At 50.5% G+C, this 19,778-nt stretch overlaps 1 protein-coding gene across 1 annotated transcript in view; it reads left to right on the top strand.

The window, feature by feature from the left end:
• Positions 1–304: 304 nt before the first annotated feature.
• DNAH9 (dynein axonemal heavy chain 9) overlaps positions 305–19,778 on the top strand; it is a 314,812-nt gene continuing 295,338 nt past the window's right edge. Inside the window, exons 1-6 of the mRNA XM_059380821.1 lie at positions 305–838; positions 8,940–9,136; positions 10,963–11,121; positions 12,201–12,331; positions 15,797–16,008; positions 17,490–17,723. Of these exons, the coding sequence (XP_059236804.1) occupies positions 419–838; positions 8,940–9,136; positions 10,963–11,121; positions 12,201–12,331; positions 15,797–16,008; positions 17,490–17,723 (1,353 nt within the window). The 5' untranslated portion in view covers positions 305–418. The remainder of the gene's footprint in view (positions 839–8,939; positions 9,137–10,962; positions 11,122–12,200; positions 12,332–15,796; positions 16,009–17,489; positions 17,724–19,778) is intronic.

Genomic DNA, 19,778 nt, shown 5'->3' with positions numbered 1-19,778 from the left:
AATCGCTTACGTCTGTTTTATAATTGACATAGTTTTCGAGTTTGAATTACACATTTGGGGAGTTGGAGAATCATCATATTTTCAGTGTCTGGAGACCTCTCAAGAATTTAATCTGATCTTAGCCAAGCTTTTATACACTTGCCCTCCCCTCCACGCACCGCGTCAATAAACCATTGCCCTGCACGGTCACCCGTGAGCACCTGCAAGCACAGAAACCTGCCGCTAAATAGGAACGGCGGCCGGTTTCCTAGCAACAGCGACGCGACCCCGCCCCTTGCCCAGGGCGTCTCTCTCTTACCTTGCGGAGCTGGGAGGGGCGGGGCCGGGAGTCTCGTGTCCAATAGGAGGGGAGCGGAGGCGGGAGATCGGGCCGCGTCCGCGTCGCCAGGGAAACGGCTGCGGCCCGCGGCAGCGCGCGATGCCGGGCGCTGAAGAGCCCGCCGCGCGGGTTGCTGAGAGCGCGGACCCGGAGCCCGGCGCCGCCGACCCGCGCCTGGGACTCCTGGGGGCCTACGTGGCCCTGAGCCTGAGGCCGGCCGCCGGCGCCTGGGAGCGCTGCGCGGGCACGGCCGAGGCGGAGCGGCTGCTGCACGCCTTCCTGGGCCGTGATGCTGAGGGGGCCCCGAGGCCGCTGCTGGTGGTGCGGCCCGGGCCCGGGGGCCTGGCGGTGCGACCGGGCCTGGACGCGGGGCCCCAGGCGGGCTCGCCTCGCGCCAAGGGGCTTTTCTTCCTGCGCACCGGGCCCGAGCCGCCGGGGCCCCGCAGCCTCCGCGGCGCCGTGCTGTGCGGGGACGTGCCCGCCGCCCCTCTGGAGCACCTGGCTGCGCTGTTCTCCGAGGTGAGGGTGGGCGGGTGGCCCGGAGGCCCTGCGCCCGTGGCCGCTGGGGAGGGGGAGGGGAGGCCGGGGCGGAGGGGGCGGGGCCGGGGGCGGGGCCGGGGCGGGGCTAGAGGGGATGGGAAAGAAGCCCACCTGAGAAGTGGGAGCGAGCTGGGACAAGCTGAAGAGGGTCCGGCTCACCGTGAGAAGCTCGAGGGGCTCTGACTTGCGTCGGTCCTGGTCTGGGGCCAAGCCAAAGTCAGGGGGAGGTTGGCGTCTTAAGAGTGCCTGGTGGGTCCTGACCGTATTTTAAGGCGGTGTATCTCTCAATCCCTCCGTAAACTGGCGCTGGGGGAAACAGGTAGTGGTGACCTAGGGGGCATCTCGAAGGGGCCAGCGAGGCTATCCACAGTGCTTACCTATGGAGGAGAGTTGAGGGGAGAGGTGGTTTGATTGTGATTTCATCTCATTCATAAATCTCACAACGGTGTGCCCAATTATCAGCCCTGTGCCGAGATAAGAAGTTGGGGCGTCCGGTTGGCAATGCCCAACAGGTGTTTGGAGGGGGCCTGGAGCTCAGAGCTCAGGGAGGAAGATCCCGGGAGATGTGGATTCTAGGGAACTTCTGTGACAGCGCAGCCCAAGCTGAGAGAGGGCAGGAGGTCTCAGAGAGGGTGCCCCAGGCGAGGTTCTTGGGACATTTCGACCTTTCTGGAATGGGAGTAAACGTCCCTGTAAGTTGAGGGTGAGTGTTTCGGGAAGCGTGATGCACTGGGTCCTGCGGCTCAGAAAACAAGTATTAATGCAGTATTGGTTATATGATGTTTTGTGTGACAGAGGCTATCCGGAATACCGAAGATATAGAAGACAAGATCCCACCCAGGCAATTAATCCTATATTTAAAATATTTAAAACTCCTATGACTGGGGAGGAGGAAGAACTCTACTTAAAGTAGGCCACAGTGGGGAGCCAGGTCCTGGAGGTTCCCTGCTGGGCGGGATGTTAGTCCTTTAGTTGCTTTTTCAGAAAGCTCTGGGGTGGGGGAATTCCAGGGAAGAGTCACCCTGGGTGGGGGGAGGGGAGCCCAGAGAAGGAGGGTTCTTGGAAGACAGGGATGTATTTCAATCTTTTAACTACCCCAGTGGCTTTGCGGGCCTGCATTGTGTGAGCCCTGTCACCACAGAGATCCAGGCTCGTCTCAAATCCCCTCATGAATGAAGATGATAGAAGGAAGTGCCATTGTGTTCAGAGGAGAGAGACAGGAGTGTAGAAGAAGAATTAGGGGACATACACTTCAAAGGTAACTTTCAGTGTCCTGGGAGACTGAACAAAGTTTCAGTTGTGGAAATACACTTAGTTTGTGTGGGGGATGGCGGCCCATCACTGAGTTGTGTCACCGCCCAAGGACATGTACCCAGCAAGCAAAAGTAATTTGAAAATAGTTCAGCCCCTCAAGTGTTCCAGAATGTTCACTGGTGCGTTAAAAGAGACTGGCAACAAACTGAATGCTTATCCGTAGGGGACTGGCTGAATGAATTAAGGTCCATCTATAATTAAAAGAATGATTGCCATGGAATGGTCCTTAAGATAGTTTTGTATTCATTGTGGCCAAAAAAAAACCCCACAGGAGAAAAAATTCACTCTCCCAACCATTTCCAAGTGTCCGGTTGCCAACCACACACACTGCTGTGCAGGGAGTCCCCAGGAACCCCCATCATCCTGCATGACTTGGTCTATACCCACCGAACAACTCCCTGATTCCACCATTCCTCGGCCCCTGCGCCCGCCATTCTGCTTCCTGTTCCTATGAACTTGACCGCTCTGGGGACCTCATGTAAATGGAATCATGTAGTAGGTGTCCTTTTGTCACTGGCATATTTCCTTTCACTTGATGTCTTCAAGGTTCATCCGGGGTTGTACCATGTGACAGAATTATTTTCCTCCTTAAGGCTGAGTACTATTCCATTGTATGTGTATACACCACAGTCTGTATATCCATTCATGCACGGGTGGTTGTATCGGCTGCGTTCACCTCTTGGCCTTTGTGAATAATGCTGCAATTTTTTTGAGACTTTTTTTTAAGATTTTATTTATTTGACACAGAGAGAGAGAGATCACAAGTAGGCAGAGAGGCAGGCAGAGAGAGAAGGGGAAGCAGGCTCCCTGCTGAGCAGAGAGCCTAATATGGAGCTCGATCCCAGGACCCTGAGATCATGAGTTCAGCCAAAGGCAGAGGCTTAACCCACTGAGCCACCCAGGCACCCCAATAATGCTGCAATTTAAATAAGTTTTTTCTTTCCTTAAGATATAGAATTATTGTATAGTCTGCCACCATTTCTGCTAAAAAGAGAAGAGAAGGGGGAAGGAACAAGTCCGGGAGGAAGGAGCAAGGAAGGAGCAAGCACTCATTAACAGAGTAATCCACAGGTCTGAGAAATAGAACACTTATTCTTTTTAAGATTTATGTATTTATTTTAGAGACAGAGAATCTCAAGCTGTCTTCCTACTGATCAGGGAGCCCAAGGCGGGGCTCGATCCCAGGACCCTGGAATCATGACTTGAGCCAAAACTGAGAATGAGATGCTTAACCGACTAATCCCCCCAGGCGCCCCCCAAATTATTTTTAGAACACCTTGAGGGCTTAGCATTTCTCAAAGCCTCTAACAGCATCTTCCCTCTACTTCTTCTACGCACCCTAAAGCTGATTGTGCTGCACCAGTCCCCTGCTCCCCTCTGGTCCCCTCAGCCCCCCTTTCCCCTCCCAGTGTTCCTGGAGAGTGCTCCCGCTCTGCTCTCTCTGTGGATCAGCTTGGCTCCCCACATCCTCCCAGGCCCTACTCAGCAGCACTCAAGCCAGAGGAGCCCACAAGACTGAGAATAGTCCTCCTGCGCTAGGGGGGAGTGTGATGTCAGTAAGGGGAAGAAGCTATAAATTTCATCATTTTGTGACACTAGTGTAGGGTTTAAAAAAATGCATCCAAGAAATGTTTCTCGGAACTGACAAAACTTAGTAATTAGTTCCCTGCTGCTTGTCTTCCTCCTCCCAGTCACATCATTCCTGCTGCCAGGTAATTTTCTTAGAGCTCTGAGACTTGGATGCCATTTCAAAGTTTTTGGGGTTTTTTTGTTTTTGTTTTTTTTTTTTTTTTGAAGAGGGAGCATGGGGATGTGGAAACTGATGGGCCTGGGTTCAAATCCTGGTTCTATGAAATGCATCAGTGTCATGTGACCCCAGAGGGCCAGGGTCTGACTCTCTTGCAGGACTGTCATGAAATTTACAGAGAATGTATTAGGGCACTGGCAATAGTGTGCTGGCTTGTAGGCATGACCTAAGGGACACAACGTTATTGTCACTTATCCTACTTAGAGATGTCCTCATTTCTCTGAGCCATCCTCATCTTGCCCTAGCCTGTCCCTGTTCTCCCTGGAGGAAAGCTGTATTCCCCCACAGCCCTTCCATCTCTGAACCTGGAGCTGGAACAGGTGTCCTTCACAGCTCGATTCATGTTGAAAAACCTCACTTTGGATCTTGTGTCACCAGACAATGCCACCCTCTCCCCCACCATTGCTGTGTCATGGCCCGATGGTGCTGCCCCTGGCTCACTGTTACTCCTTCCACCATCACTCCTGCCTTAACACATGGCTACTTCATTAGACAAATGAATGATCCTTCCAATAAGCTGGCCTCTGGGATCCTTGAGCCTTCCTTCTTCAGTGATCTTGTCCCCCTCCCATCCCGTCCCCAGCCATTCCTGTGGCCATTCCCAGACCTTGCACTACCAAACCACCCCCTCGTGATACAATTTCACATACCTTTCTTTCTCTGACCACAGCCCGTGTCTTTTAGCCCACTTCCCCTAGCGTCCCACTACCCCGAGCCTCTGGTCCATCCATCCCGCTGCCTTCCCACTGTCTGACTCCACACCATAATTCCAATGAGATCCAACGCAATGCTCTGTCTGTTCCATGCCTGCACCCATGAAGCCCGTGGGGCTGAGAAAAAAACAGCCAGTACTGCTTTAAATTCATGACCCTGAACATGTGATAGGCCTTTTATCCTTCCCAGCTGACACCTCGAGCTTCCTTTTTTCTTGCTTTTCTAGACCACTATTAGACACTTTCTTTTTTCTGCCCTCAAATGTCCAAAATGCCTATCAACCTCACTCAATGATGCTTTTGCTTCTTCCTTGGGTTTTAAAAATGAAAATAATAGAATAAAACATCCACAGATGCCTACATCCATCCCATCTGCCCATATCCATGTTCATTCAGCTCCACTATCCCTCCCATGGCAACAGGTGGACCATCTGCCATCATCTGGGGACAACCTCAATCCTCAGAACTGCCACTTCCTCTCTGAATCCCACCTGTTCTCATCTCCTTAAAGAGATCACGCCAACATCCTTTCCTCCCTCCTACATTCTTATTTTTTTTCCTTCCCCACTAGCTATTTGCCATCAAACAAAATCCTCATTCCTCCCGTCACCTATCATCCTACTTGTGTGGTCCCCTCTACAGCGAAACATCTAGAAGATGGGTCCGTTCTTGCCATGCCCCTTTCTTTTCCTGTTTCATCTGACCGTCACCCCCACATGGCATGGAAGAGAAAGTCAAGGATTTGTCAATGTCACCAGTGACCTTCACTTGGCTAAATGGCAAGCAGCCCTCTTCCTACTTGACCTGTGTGCAGCATTTGGCACAGCTCGTGATGACCCACTCCTCCAGGAAACCCCTTTCTTCTCTTGGTTTCCAGGATGCCAGTCTTCTGGGTTTTCACTGGTCAGTCACAATGGCCCCTTCTTTCCATTAATGGTACTCCCTCTTCCTCCTGGCTTCCTAACATTGGAGAGCCCTAGGGGTCACTCCTTGAACACCCTGTCTTCTCTAAAGAACCTCAGTTCCTTGGGAACACTGGTTCACCTGCAGAGTTTCACAGACCACCTGTATAAGACTCATTTGTTATCTCCAGCCTTTGCTTCTCTGAGTTCCCAACTACCTACTCAATGTCCCCATTTATAACAGATGTATCAGATTCTAATGTGTCCAAAAACACCTCAAGAATGGACTCTACCTTGGTCTCCCCCACATCAATTAATGGCAGTTCTGTTCTTCCTTCCTGCTCCCCAAGTCCCAAACTTTGAACTCATCCTGATGCCTTTTTTTGGTCTCATAACCCCACAACGAATCCATTAAGAAATCATATGGCTGAGCCTACAAAATGTATATGGAACCAAACCCTCTCTTACTATCTCCTCCATTCTCCCAGGTGCCAAGCCATTGTCTTCTATATTATAGCAATTACTTTCTAACCCATCCCCCTTATTCACTTTTGCCCCCTACAGTCTATTCTTACCAAAGCAGCTGGAGTGATTCTACTAAAAAAAAAGATGGCGGACAATTTTACTCCCTTTGCTCATAACCCTTAAATGATTTCCATTCCTCTGAGATTAAAAATTAAAATCCCATAGGCAGGGCTGCATGGGATCCATCCCCTTTTACTGACCTCTAATCTTCTCATTCTCAATTCCAGCTTCATGGAATGGACCTCCACGGTGCTCCTTATCACACTAGACATGCTGCCACCTCAGGGCCTTTGCACAGGCTGTTCCTTCTCTCTGCAATATACTTCCCCCAAGGATCTGTGCAGAACTCTCCCTGTCCTCCCACCTTTGTTTAAATGTTCCTTGTCAGTGAGGCCTGCACTAATCCCTCCATTTATCATTATAATCTCTCCTGCCCACAGTCCTCTGTTCATCTGCTTCACTAATTAATTTAATTTTGCAGAATGTTTTGTTTATTAACTGTCTCTCTCCTGAAATACAAACTTCATGAGGTCAAGAATCCTTGTCTAATTTCTTCACTGATACACCCTCCTAGCACGTACACCAGGACTAGCACATAGTAGATGCTCAATAAATATTCATTGAACAAATAAATGAATAGCTTTTCATTTCATAGAAAGTTCATGTTCATTATTTTTCTATCACCCAAAGCCCTCAAAAATCCAACCCCAAGCCCACTTACCACTTTTCTTTCCTACACACCAGACCCTACAGAGGACGCTGGGTATAAAAAACCAGATAAGGGGCACCTATGGGGTACAGTTGGTTGGGCATCTGACTCTTGGTTTTGGATCAGGTCATGATCTCAGGGTCATGAGATGAAGCCCAGGGTCTGTTGGAGATTCTCTTTCCTTCTCCTTTTGCCCCTCCTGCTTGTGTCCTCTCTCTAAAATAAATAAATATTTTAAAAGACCAGATAAGGTATAGCCCCTGCCTTTGAGATCCTAGGAATATTCCTTTCCTCTCCTGTTAGGCCTCTTGCCCTGGGTCTAAGAGTGTCCTTTCTTGTCATGAATGAGCAGAACTCGATTTGTAACATTTCCTCTGTTGGCACTCTCTGTCCACCTGTCCTTGTAAGTTCTCAGTTCAGAGACTATTTCCAGATGCACTGGGCAAAGGTCAACCTCATAGAGTTCTCCTGCTGGGTTCAGGTGCTCTGTTTCATAGCCACGTGGACTTTTTGGTCCTATATAGAACCCAACAAACCAAACAAGTGTTTATTTCCATTACTTACTCAATTACATTTCCTGATCATCTTTTTTTTTTTTTTTCCAGTATTTCTTTCATTCCACTATTCCTTTCCCTTAGCTGTGAGATTTGACAGGCAGAGGTTCCTAGTAAGTTATATTAACTACAACTTTTTAAGTTTCAAGTGATCAAAACCTCCATTGAAAGTAACTCAGAGGCACCTGGGTGGCTGTCAGTTACGCATCTGCCTTTGGCTCAGGTCATGATCCCAGGGTCCTGGGATTGAGCTCTGTATTGCATGGGGCTCCCTGCTCTGCAGAGAGTCTGCTTCTCCCTCGGCCCCTCCCCCTGCTCATGTTTGCACTCTCTCTCTGTCAAATAAATACATAAAATCTTTACACAAGGGGTGCCTGGGTGGCTCAGTGGGTTAAGCCTCTGCCTTCAGCTCAGGTCATGATCTCAGGGTCCTGGGATCAAGGCCCATGTCAGGCTCTCTGCTGAGCAGAGAGCCTGCTTCCCTCTTTCTCTCTGCCTGCCTCTCTGCCTACTTGTGATCTCTGTCAAATAAATAAAATAAAATAAAATCTTTTTAAAAATATCTTTACACAAAGATAAAGTAGCTCAGCAAATTCGAGAGCAGCCTGATTCAGGAGCTCAAATGAGGTCACGGGATTTGGTCTTTCTCCATCTGGGAACTGTCTCCTCCTGTATTGACCCTATTCTGAGCCTCCATAGGGTAACAGGATGGCCACAGTTTTCCAAACTAATAGAAAAGAGAACGTTCCCTTCATCAAAAAGTTCTGATGAGAGACTTTGACCCCCTCTCACAGGCTCAGATTTGTTCATGTCCCACTGCTGGGTCCAGAAATGAGTACCAACAACAAAAAATAAGAGGAACTATGCCAGATGGCCAAAAGCCCAATTGATGTTCACTCTATAGGTAGATTCAAGATCCTTACCTTTGTTTACTTCTTTAAGGTGCCCGTCTTGCCTCCTGCAGACAGACGGACATCCTTACCTTCATTTGTCCTCTGCTTTGCCTCCAGCTCCCATGGCAGTTTCAATCACCTCTTACTCACCCCATTAATGAGGGAGGGGCCCTTGCCCAAGAGTTCTGGACTGATGAGACTGACAGCAGATTATTCGTTACCCATAGTCACCCTTCAGAGGAGGCTGCCGTGTTCCAAGGTTGCCCTTGGGAACACAATGAAAAAGGGAAGCCATGGGAGGCAAGCTGGGAGGCATCCTGAGGCTAGGATGCACACTGGCTCCTGTGGGAGGATGCGATCGACTTGTTGAAAGAAGCCCGGGACTCAGAAATAGCAGCCACGTCTGTCCCCTTAATGAGGAGGCATGTTTGGCTAAGGGACCTCATCCCCAGGAGATGGGCGGCCAGGGAAATTGGCAGGTAGGTATCCGCGACCCTCCAGTCTTCCCAGATATCCAGGCAGCCTAGAACCTTGGTTCTTAGTAGGCAGCCCTATAGGATAGGAACCTGCAAAACAGTTTCTGAACCTTTCTCAGATAGGCCTTCTTTAAAGTGTCCAAAGAAGAAGGCCTGCCCTTGCTGCCCCCCTGCACCTCTGTTCCAGGTGGTTATCCCCATCCTGGCCAACGAGAAGAATCACCTTGACTGGCCCCATGTGGTCCGTCTGGATGTCCAGCGGCACGCCCACAGCCTCCAGTGCGACCTCCTGGTTCTCCTCGAGCATGTGAAGGGGAAAACCTTGCTGCCTCTCCCAGTGGGCACAGAAAAACTCGAGTTGGTGGCTTCTCAGAGTGAGACCGTGTAAGTAACACCAGCCCGGCCATCTGGGGCTCTGCGACACAGGAGCCGCTGGTTTATCGGAATGTGTCCTGGACAACTTTGCTGTTCCCGACTCTGCGCATCTCCTCGTGCCACACACAAGCCCCTTTGCCATGATCCCCGGACTGTGTGTGTTCTGCTGATCACCACCCTTTCCCCATTCCCTGCCCCTAAAGTGTCTGAAGCCTAACAGAATTATTTCAGGGCTGAGAACAGCCACACTTATTTCAGGATCCTGCGTATGGGGACAGTGGCTCATCATTGGCAAGGACCCAGGGCCGGGGGTCGGGGGAGACAGCGCCCCTCCTCCCAGTACCTACTCAGCACATAATGTCACGGAACCAACTGGCTCTTAATACATCTCACACCCTGCTCCCCCAGCTGCTTGAGGCTTCTGTCCTGTCTTGGGGATTTTTTCTCTTTTTTTCAAACAGAAACAAGTCATGGAGACTTGAAGTCAGCTCTGAGATAGTTTTGTTTTTGACCCATGGGGATCCCCCTCCCTTTTTTTCTTTTAAGACAGCCTGTGTATCTAAATGATACATATTTTTTTATCTTCTATCCATCACTTCTGTCTGGGGCAACAGGCCACCTTGCTGCGTGCACACGATCTGCCATACTTCCAGGAGTTTGCAAACTCACTACCATCTCCACTAGATATTCAGGGCCCATGATTTGATCTGGAGAAAAAGTAACGCACGGGATGCCAATGTACTTTGTAATGAGTTTTTGCCTTTGGAAGTAATTGGCGACATATATAATTTGAAGCAATTTCCCAGTTAACTAGAAAACCTAATGTGGTTTAATAAAAATATTCAATTTTCGAAATAAATAAATTCAAATTACCCTTTTCCTGTCCCTTTTATATTTTAACATAATAACATTCAGCGCATGGGTATATAATCATCGCAGGGTTGGTCTCGCTTTGTTCAAATTTGATAATTTCCCAGAAGGCTGGATTGTATTTCAGGGCGGTACGTATCTTCTCCTTTCAATACCTTCCATAATCACTTGGGCCGTATCACCGCTCGGCAAATATGAATTTAATTAAATTAAGCGAAGGTGGGTGTCAGGTAGGAGAATGCGGCTGATGGATTCTCTCTCTGTGTCACTTGTGTCCCATGGAGGCTTTGTGGCAAGACCACCAAAGTGGTTCCAGATCCTTCATCCCCTCCAACATACCTTGAGTTTTCTTTACTTACTTATTTTGGGAAAGCTGTATGACAGGGAATGCTGGTTCTTCAGCATTCTGGAAAAGCCAGGACATCGTGAAATTGCCCGTGGTGTCCAGATGGCCAGTGCTCTGCCTTGTGGAGGATGGAGCCTCCCTCCTCTTGCTGCAGAAGGCAGATCTAAGACCAAATGAGGGAATAGGCGGAGGACAGATGTGGTTCAGTGCTGAGCCAGATTTTCTCCCAGGATGGGCTGATCTACTAAGGATCGCACCACTAGGTCAAGTAGGGAGCTCCCTGACATGGGTGGTACTCCAGCGAGGACTGGATGGCCATCCGGGTATCTTCTGTCCAGTGTGTTCTGCACTGACGGAAAGGCCCAGCAGGATTAGTCTTCAGGATACTGGTGAACCCCCTGACCTTGAAATAATCGTGTGCACGTGCTCATGTCAGCATTTTTGCAGAGAGAGGAGCTGTATTTTTCTTATGGACCCCATATCAGAATCTGTCATCCAACGAAAGCTCAGATGCCTGGCTGAGGTAGACTTTCCCACCTATTTTTTACAAGACTTGGAATTCTGTTGCCAGGGGGATATGCCAAGTTACATCCCGAGAGACTCGTTTTGTCTTTCACAGCTGGGATTGTACCGATAAGTCCATCATCTATGCCCTTGAGTCGGCCGTGATCCAATGGAGCCGCCAGGTCCAGCTGGTGCTCAAAAGAAAGTCTTTCCAGCCCCTCCTGCAAGGGGAGAGGCCCACCCCCAAGGCGGAGTTGGAGTTCTGGAAGAACAGGTAGGCCCATGCTCCAATCCCGGGGCGTAGATGTCTTCCAGAGGACAGTGGCCTGCTGGGGCGGAGAATGCGGGGGGTGGTGGTGGTCAGGCAGCCCCAGAGTCTGGTCCTACCCCCAGCTGTTTCTCATCATCCCTGGGCTGGGCAGGCAGCTCAGGGTTTCCTACCCACTGGAGGATACACCCTTTCCTAGAATTTTAATAGCCCCCCCTCCTTTCTGGAGCTCATTCTGCCTTCTGCCATTTCTTCAAAGGTTCTTTCGACCAAATGTAAAATTAATGAAGTCTCTCTTGTATTTTTCTTCTGCTCTACTACTCCCTTCTCCTTGGACAGTCAAAGCTCCATGCACACACATTTTTGTAAGGATCTGGAGAAAGAGAGAGGGGTTTGGACAGTTGGCTGCCTGCAGAATGGCCTCTCCTGGGTCCCAGCCAATCATCAGGAGGGCTGCAGAGCCCATTCTCCATGGTGTCCCAGCCCCACGGGATTCCAGAAAGACCCAACTGTTGCTGCTTCTCCTTCCCACCCTTCCTTGCTTCTCTTTGTCACTGTGCTGCTTAATCCTTTACTCCAAAGGACACAGAAAGCTGTTTGAGGCCCATGATCCTATCCTGGCATTGAACGAGAGCATGTCTGTGTCACATGAGTGCGCATGACTGTGGGGCTCCAGCCCCATTTGTGCCTCCGTGCTGAGATGTCCTGTCCTCTTGTCCCATCTCTGACCATTCCTCTGACCTGCTGAGGAGCCCTTCTCCAGCAGCTGTGCTCTGACAACACCTCCGTCGCCCGCCCCAAACCTGACTGCCAGAGCTAATGACCTCCAGCTGCCAGGCTTCTGAGCCACCAGATGGTCACAGCAGTGCACCCTGCTGCTACCTCCTAGGGCTGCCCCTCTGAACCCAGGTCCCCAACTCTGGCTTTTGCTCTCATTGTTCTAGGAACAGATGCCCTGCTCCACAGGGCTGGAGCCAGCCTCTCTGGGAGCAGCTGGAGGCAGGGCTCCTCTCTGTCTCCCCGAGGGTGGGTCATCATGGCGTGGCCCAGGTACCCTGGACTCACCCTTCTCCCCCGTGTTGCAGGTCTGAGGATCTGGAATACATTTATGATCAACTGAGAGCCATAAAGGGAAGGGGCATGGCGAGGCTCCTGGACAATCTTCAGAGCAGCTACTTCCCGGCTTTCCAAGCCATGTTCAGAGATGTCCAAGCAGGTAAGAACCCACCAGAATTTTCCCACATAACATCAGAAGCCAGTTCCTATTTCACGCCAAGTTATCTTCCTCTCACTGATGTCCGCAACTTCCCGTTCTTAAAACTCTCCAACCTGACCCACTCAAGCTTGGCAGCAAGAACATGAAATCTGGGAGTAGGAAAGCAGGGCTAAGTTTGCATTGCAAGTGCTTTCTGACCTCGGCGAAGTCACCTAACCTCTCTGGGCTTTAGCATGTAACCACGGTTGTGGCATACAGTCTTCTGGCGGGGGCTTCCCTGGGCCACTGTGAGATGATATAGTGGAAGTCGTCTTGTGCATGTTGGAGTCTTACCTCTGGGATGCAGCTCCCTCTGCCCCTAGCTCCTTGAGAAGGCTCTCCGGTGTTTGTAGCTCCCTTCTGCTTTTTCTGTGTCTGCTCTTGGATGGGCCTACGATTTACTAGCCGCCGGAGCAGCAGATAAGATTGGCCCTTGTCAAAATTGCCAAGCCAGCAAAGTCTATAATTAGGTGGAGGTAAAGGTTTTTAGGGCTCCTTCTCCCCTCGTCCGGGCACTTTGCTTCTTTCCTTTCTCCTATCAAACTTCCTCTAGCTCCTCAGCCTTGGAGGTCAGAATGGGCTTTTGAAGATGTTCGCAATGTCATGAGATTTAAGCTTAATCCAGACAGTGATTTTTCCAACATTTTTTTCCTCTATCATTTCTCTTTCTATGGAAGTCCAAAATATAAACCTAATCAAGCACATTTGGTCCTTTACAGAGGGGCGTGTCCGGCATCCAGATCCATTGTTGGCCCTGCCCCACCATCTCCTCTTCATGGCATAGGGTTTGGAAACCCCTCAGCTAAAGGAATAAAGGTGCCAGTGGTGGTGTTCTTAACATACACTGAATAACAGAGGAGAAGCTGGCATAAGAGGCTAGTCTTAGAGGTCCTCTTGGGCCCTAAAATCTTACCACAGACATTGGACAGTCAGCACATAAAGCTGGCTCGGAATGAGATCCCTCTTGGGGACCCCATTTATTGCTTCACTGAGAGATTTTGTGTCTCGGGGGAAAATTGGTAGTTGTCCCCAATTTATACTTCAGTTTAAATGGGAGGGGGGTCCCCCAAAAGCAGGTGTGCATCACTCCTGGTGTGAGATGATCGTGGGAGACACCCCAAAGGGATTTTGATGATAGCAGTTAGGCAAAGGCATGGTCAGAAATTCTGATGGGGTCTTCTGAAAATAAAAAGATTTTGGAGGGACGCCCCGCCGGCTCAGTTGGTGATGCGTGCGACTCTTGATCTCAGGGTTGTAAGCTTGAGCCCCACATTGGGTGTAGAGATGACTTTAAAATAACAACTCAAAATTGGTCTTAAAAAGATTTTAGAGCTCTTTTGAGCTTTTGAGCTTCCCGTTTCTAATTTAATTTGAATTTGAGCAATTGAGCTTCCCATTTCTAATTTAATTTCAGAGCATCTGTCTTCCTTGAACCTAGAAGGACCTACTGTGTGTGTTACTCATATTGGTCATGATCAGGGCAGCTCTTTGGCTCAGTGATGGACAGAGGGGCGGGAGAGGAAAATATTCCTGGATTGGTGGGCACGGACTGGAAAACGGTGAGAAGGGAAGGAGGTTAAAAGGGTCGAGGCAATAGAGTAGGGACAAGATTGCCAGAGTGGAACTGGACATGAAGACGCTTGCGCCCCGGGAAGCAACAGGTTCCTGCAGGAAAGGTCTCATCTCAGGCCACCAGGCATAAAGGCTTTTGTCCCTGAAGAGCCTGTTGTCAACGACTGACCAGCCAAGCACTGGGCATCCCCGTGCAACTGGCTGTTTGTATTTACAGTTTTCAAGAGGCGTGAGCTTAACGTTGTACGTTTCTTTCTTCACCTGCCTTGTAGCCAAGTTGTGATGGCGCCCGGGACTGGGTGAGCCAACCCTCAAATACCGTGCCCTTAAAAATCCAGGAAAAGCCTACTTATAGGATTAAAGGATTGAGGGTTTGTTTTTTTTTAAAGATATCCTAAAGAGAAGACTTCTCTGGCCCTGTGTCCTTGGCCGCCTCTCTCACGGTGCGTATGAAAGCTAGAGTAGTGCCTGTTAGCACAGCTGATGGAGGCACATACCCCCACTCCCACACAGTGGTCCTGATGTTCTCCCCACTCCCCGCTCAGTTCACAATACTGGATTTTTGAAAACTTGATTCGCGTATGACTTCCCACTTGGGATATAAGGTATAAATGTACACATTGACAACTCATGGTGGAGTTGAGCCCCATGGACATCACGCCAGGGTTCAACCCTGCAACTTGGGGTGATCTTGCCTTTTGGCTCAGCTAGGCAGGGCTGGCCAATTCTTGGAGGAAAAACCCTAGGCAAGGTATGTAGGTTTTGATTCTTCCCTTGTTTCTTTGTTTTTAAGATCCATTGATTTATTAGGGAGAGAGAGCATGGGTGGGGGAGCAGAAGGAGAGGGAGAATGTCAAGCAGACTCCACACTGAGCATGAGGCCTGACGTGGGGCTCGATCTCATGGCCCTGAGATCATGACTTGAGCCAAAATGGATGCTTAACCAACTGAGCCACCCAGGCACCCCTGATTTCTTCCCTTGTAAAGTGGGAGTAAAAAAAGCTACCACACAGGGTTTGCAATGAGATGGTTTATGTCTAGTGAGTAGAACAATGCCTAGCATACTGAAATGAAAGAGTGTCTATTTTGAGCTTCCTTTAAGATGAAGAGCTTCACCACCACAATATAACCTGAGACCATCTGGTCTCATGTGATACTGTCTGATTTTCTGTCCAGGAAAGAGCCAGGCTTTATAAATGCCCCCCCTTCCAGATCAGTTTTGTTCAAGGGGCTTTTGCATTTCCTCTCAGTCAATCTGCAGAATTAGTCTGCGACACTTACTGGGTTTCCTCCTTTCCCCCTCAGTCCCCACAAGGCCACTAATGAAAGGCACCTCCCTTTCCTTGGCTGTGTTCAAAGGAAATGGTGGGAGACTCCTCTGGCTTTGAAAACCTTGCCGTAGTCAGTCTGTGCTCTCTCTCTCTATTCCCTGTGACTGCTCCTTGGTACCAGCTCACTGAGACAGCTTATTAGCAAATTACCTTTTATGCAGTACCTGCTCTGGTCCAGAGGTTGTGCTGATGGTGTATGGGTTCTTTTTGTGCCCTGTTCAGACCTTCGCATTTGAAGGCAGAGCCTTCTGACTCTAAAACTTGTCCCTTGTCATCTACTTTGGATGGCCTCTGATCTAGCAGCAGCAGAATACCTTCTAACACTGGTCACTGGAATGGGGCTAGCAGAGCCAGGCAGAAGCCCAGATACAGGACTTTTGTCAGAGAGTCTCACCAGACCATTATTTCAGTTGCCCAGAAATTCTAGCCACTGTTCTGCAGATCTTCAGTCCCAGGCATCTGGGCTCCCCTGGGTGGGTATGAGCCCCAAGCAGGGAAGGTGACCATCTTCAATCCCTTCCAGCTCTGGCAGAGGCACGGGACATCCAAGTGCACCTGAAGCCACTCTCCCGCCACCTGGAGCTCCTGGAGAGCCTGGAGTTTTCCGAGGTGAAGCCACGGCTGCAGCCCCTGCTCCACGTGGTCTGTCTGATCTGGGTCACCTGCAAGTCCTACCGCTCCCCGGGGCGGCTCACAGTGCTACTGCAGGAGATCTGCAACCTCCTTATCCAGCAGGTCAGCCCCAGGAAGGGGGGACACTGAGTCCCAGGGAAGAGTAAAGGGGGCACTTTGTTCAGGGCAGGGAAATAATTATGGTCCAAAGGATTATTTTACAGTCACCGCCAATAAGTCACAGAGGTATCCTCGGTAGTGCAGGTATACATGGGCGGACCAGTCTTCCTGCGCCCACTGCCCATGACTTGGGGTCAGGCAAAGAGTGGGCATGGTGAGTTTCACCCTCAGTGCTCTGTGCCCACAGTCAGTGGCAAAACCCAGCAGTTAAGAATCCTGCCTCCAGAGCCAGGCGTCCTTGTGACGAATTTTGCCTCACCATCGTTTGCTGTGTGTGCCTGGGCAAGTAACTTACCTGCTCTGTGCGTCTCATGTTCCCCACTGTGCAATGGCCGAAAGAAGAGGACCTGTCTGCATCCAGTGCACCCATGCCCTCCATGTGGTATGAACTCAGCTACAAAGACCTCATGCTCCACACTCCTCCTCCTTCTTAGGGACTCCGCTGCAACACCAACCAGTACAGCACAAACTTCAGGCTGTTCTGCCTATAAACAGAACTTGGGACCATAATGAGGCTTGAGTGATCTACCTCCCAAATTGGCTTCTTTTACCTCTAAGGAGCTGTGAGAACACGGTGAACATATGTAAAGAGTGATTGGTAACAACTAACATCTGCAGAGCCCATTGCAGCCTGCCAGGTGTTGTGACATTCAAGACCTTGGCCATTCTTAGATGAATCCCATGAGATGGGCAGGGAGAGCCTTAATTTATTATCAACATTTAACGACATGAGCTCAGGCTCTAGGAGGTTAACTAAGTCACCAAAGATCACCCAATCCAGGACTGGAAGCTGTTGTTTGACTGCTAGACCAGCATTCTTCCATTGCTGCCTGTTCATCATCCAGGACTCTTGTGATTGGAAGGATATGAAAACCCAACCCAAACCAGCATCAACAAAAAGATCATTTATCGGTTCATGTACCTCAAAAGCCTGAGGCCAGGCTGGCTTCAGTCCCCGCCAATAGGAAGGCTCAGATGATGTCACCAGGACATGGTCATTTCTGCCCTGCCTGGTGGTGGTGAAGGCGACTGTCCTGATTCAGCTTCCTAGCTTTCTAGGTTCAAGGCTCTTGGAAACACGTTCTCAAAGAATTCTTGCTTTTGAATTACTTGACTATATTAGTCACAAGAGAACACCCGGGGAAGAACACGTCCCCCAGCCCCAGCTGGCCCCACCGAAGTTCATGGTGGTTCCTCTGCTCAGGCACCTGCCCATCCCTGACCCAGTCCCAGACAGTGTGGCTTGAGTCCAGGTCCCAGTCCACCTGCTGAACTGAGGACAGGGCTAGAAGGTCTCCTAGAGGTTGCTTCTGGAAAGTACCGCTGGGCCAATTATTCCACTCAGAGTTGGGGGGAATGGGCAAAAATTGTAGGGTGCCCTGCACCCTTGTATGCTCAGCATCCCCGATCTGTTTGCGTTCCAGGCCTCTAATTACCTCCGCCCGGAGGGCCTCCTGAGAAGTGAGGCGGAGGAAAGTCAGAGGAAGCTGCACATGGCCGTGGACACACTGAGCTGCTTCAAGCAGGGCTTTCAGGACAGAAGGGAGCATCTCCGCACTTACTTCAAGGAGAACCAGGAGGTCCGGGAGTGGGATTTCCAGTCTTCTTTGGTCTTTGAGCGATTGGACGGCTTCCTGGGGCGGCTGCTCATGGTGCAGGTGGGTGTTCTTGTTCACGGTCAGGCTCCTGGCTGGACTCAGCAGGAAGCAAGAGCAGGAGGAGGCGGGCAGACGAGTGGAGGAGATCCAAGGAAGGACAGTCACAGAATCAGGGAACGTCAGTTTGGGGGGGGGGGTATTACACGTCACGATAAACGTGAATTGGGTGTGTTAACCGGGAAGAGGAAAGAGAGCCCCCTAATTCAGAGGGGCTCTGAGAAAGTGGGGAGCTCTAGAGGAAACACGTGTTGAAACTGGAGAAGGATTTCTCCAGGGAGAGATAAGGAAGGACCTAGAGATGGAGAGAGTGTCTAAGGGAGAAAGCCAGAAGCTAGATCTTACATGAAGCACACCTTAAATGCTTCACTGGATGGTGGAGAGAACAAATAATGGACATCTCCTTTATCCTAAGTGCCTCCTGCTGCTCTGTCTCCCTCTTGGGATCAACCCCTTCCCGTCTGTTCGGGAGGAACACTTGGGCTCCAACCTGCCCAGCAAGGCGACCAGGGTGGGATACCAGCCAGCGCCGCCCCACCCCACCCTCCCCCCACCCCAGTTTTCCAGCCCTGCAGCCGCCCTAGCTCCCCCTCCAAAGGAAGGAGAGCACGCCCTGCCTCTAGCCCTGGGCACACATGCTAATGATGGGACTTTGCATATAGATGGTGTGGTAACAATAGGGCATCTTGTGTGCTGGGCGTCTTCAGGAAACAGGAGCTCCCTGGAGTCGTTACCCTCATAGGAGTGCTCCAGGCTGGTCTTTCTTTCTGAATCAAGGGCACGGAGGCATGAAAAACAGTTGCCCCCACTTTAATTAGAGGATGGCTTCAATGTTGTCCCACGGTGTCTTCCTGCTTCGTCCCCCCATCGCCCCCGGCCCCTTGTGTCTGCTGTCCTTCGCTCTGGCTTGCCTCTCCGCGCTGAGGTCAGATGCCACCCCCCCTTTCCTCTTCCTTCCCTTCCACCTGCCCCCCTTCCCTTCTGTTAGCTCTTTCTGTTTTGTTTTCCTTACCTTTCTGTTCACCCTGTCTTTCTGTGATCTTCCTTCCCGTGTGGCTGCCGCCTCCCCCTGTGTTAGCCTTTCCTCCCCTCTTCCAAGTTTCCTCTCCCTAACGTTCACTCTGACTCATCCCCTTGCCCTCTGGCTCCCCCATCGCTTCTCTGCTCGGCTCAGCACAGAGGACACAGGGCTGTGGATCTTCTGGGAGCGTGTTTCACGGGGCCCTGTAGTTAACATTCTGTGTATCTCTGTGATCAATGCCTGTTTGAAATGGGATTAGTCTGCTTCTCTTCAGCGAGATTAACATGAACCTCGCCTTCTTCATCTTGCCCTTCTAATACGTGGCCACCGAGATGTGGATGGCAAGAATTAACAAATACAAAAAACCACGCTAAGAAGAAGACAGCCGTACCTTTACTCTTCCGCATGCCCATGGCCCGGGTTATGTTGTAAAAAGCCTGGTTTTTCATCTCCCTCATTCCCTTGGATTTCTTCCCCTCTGATTTGTATTGCTTTTCTCCCTGCTCTTTGGCACAAGAAAGTTTTATTGTGCAGATGGCCTCTTCCCTCTGGGCACCTGCTGAAACAAAAGTTGGGGGCTGGGCGAGGAGGGGGTTGGGGGGGCTGTAAATTGCTGTGCAGAGTGGGCAGGTCTGAGCTAGCAGAGGGATTGTGTTCTCAGGTTACCAACGTCCTCCCCCTCTCCCCCTCCTCCTCCTCCCAACCGGGATACAGCTGATCTCTGATGGAGCCAGTCCTGGGGGAGGGAAAGGAAGCACAAGAAAATCAAGAACCAACGTGTTTGAGGAGCCTACCTCCTGCTCTGGTGGGCAACCCACACCCAGCCCGGGCTGGGTACCAGTGCCCTTACTAAGTATGACTGGTAGGGTCACGTGCCCGTGGTCACACAGGGCAGGGAGGTTTGGCTGGCATTTATTACCTCTCCAGCAAAGTTGTAAATGTCCCAGGGAGCTCCGAAGGGCCTGGTCCCTCTTGCCCTGCTTCCCTCCCTGCGTTGAGAGGGTTTGGAACTGATTTTGTGCCTTTCATTTGCCCTC

This window comes from Mustela nigripes, chromosome 16, assembly GCF_022355385.1.
Source record: "Mustela nigripes isolate SB6536 chromosome 16, MUSNIG.SB6536, whole genome shotgun sequence".
NCBI lineage: Eukaryota > Metazoa > Chordata > Mammalia > Carnivora > Mustelidae > Mustela > Mustela nigripes.
Note: the sequence above shows the minus strand (reverse complement) of the source record. Positions and strands in the feature narration are given on the sequence as shown.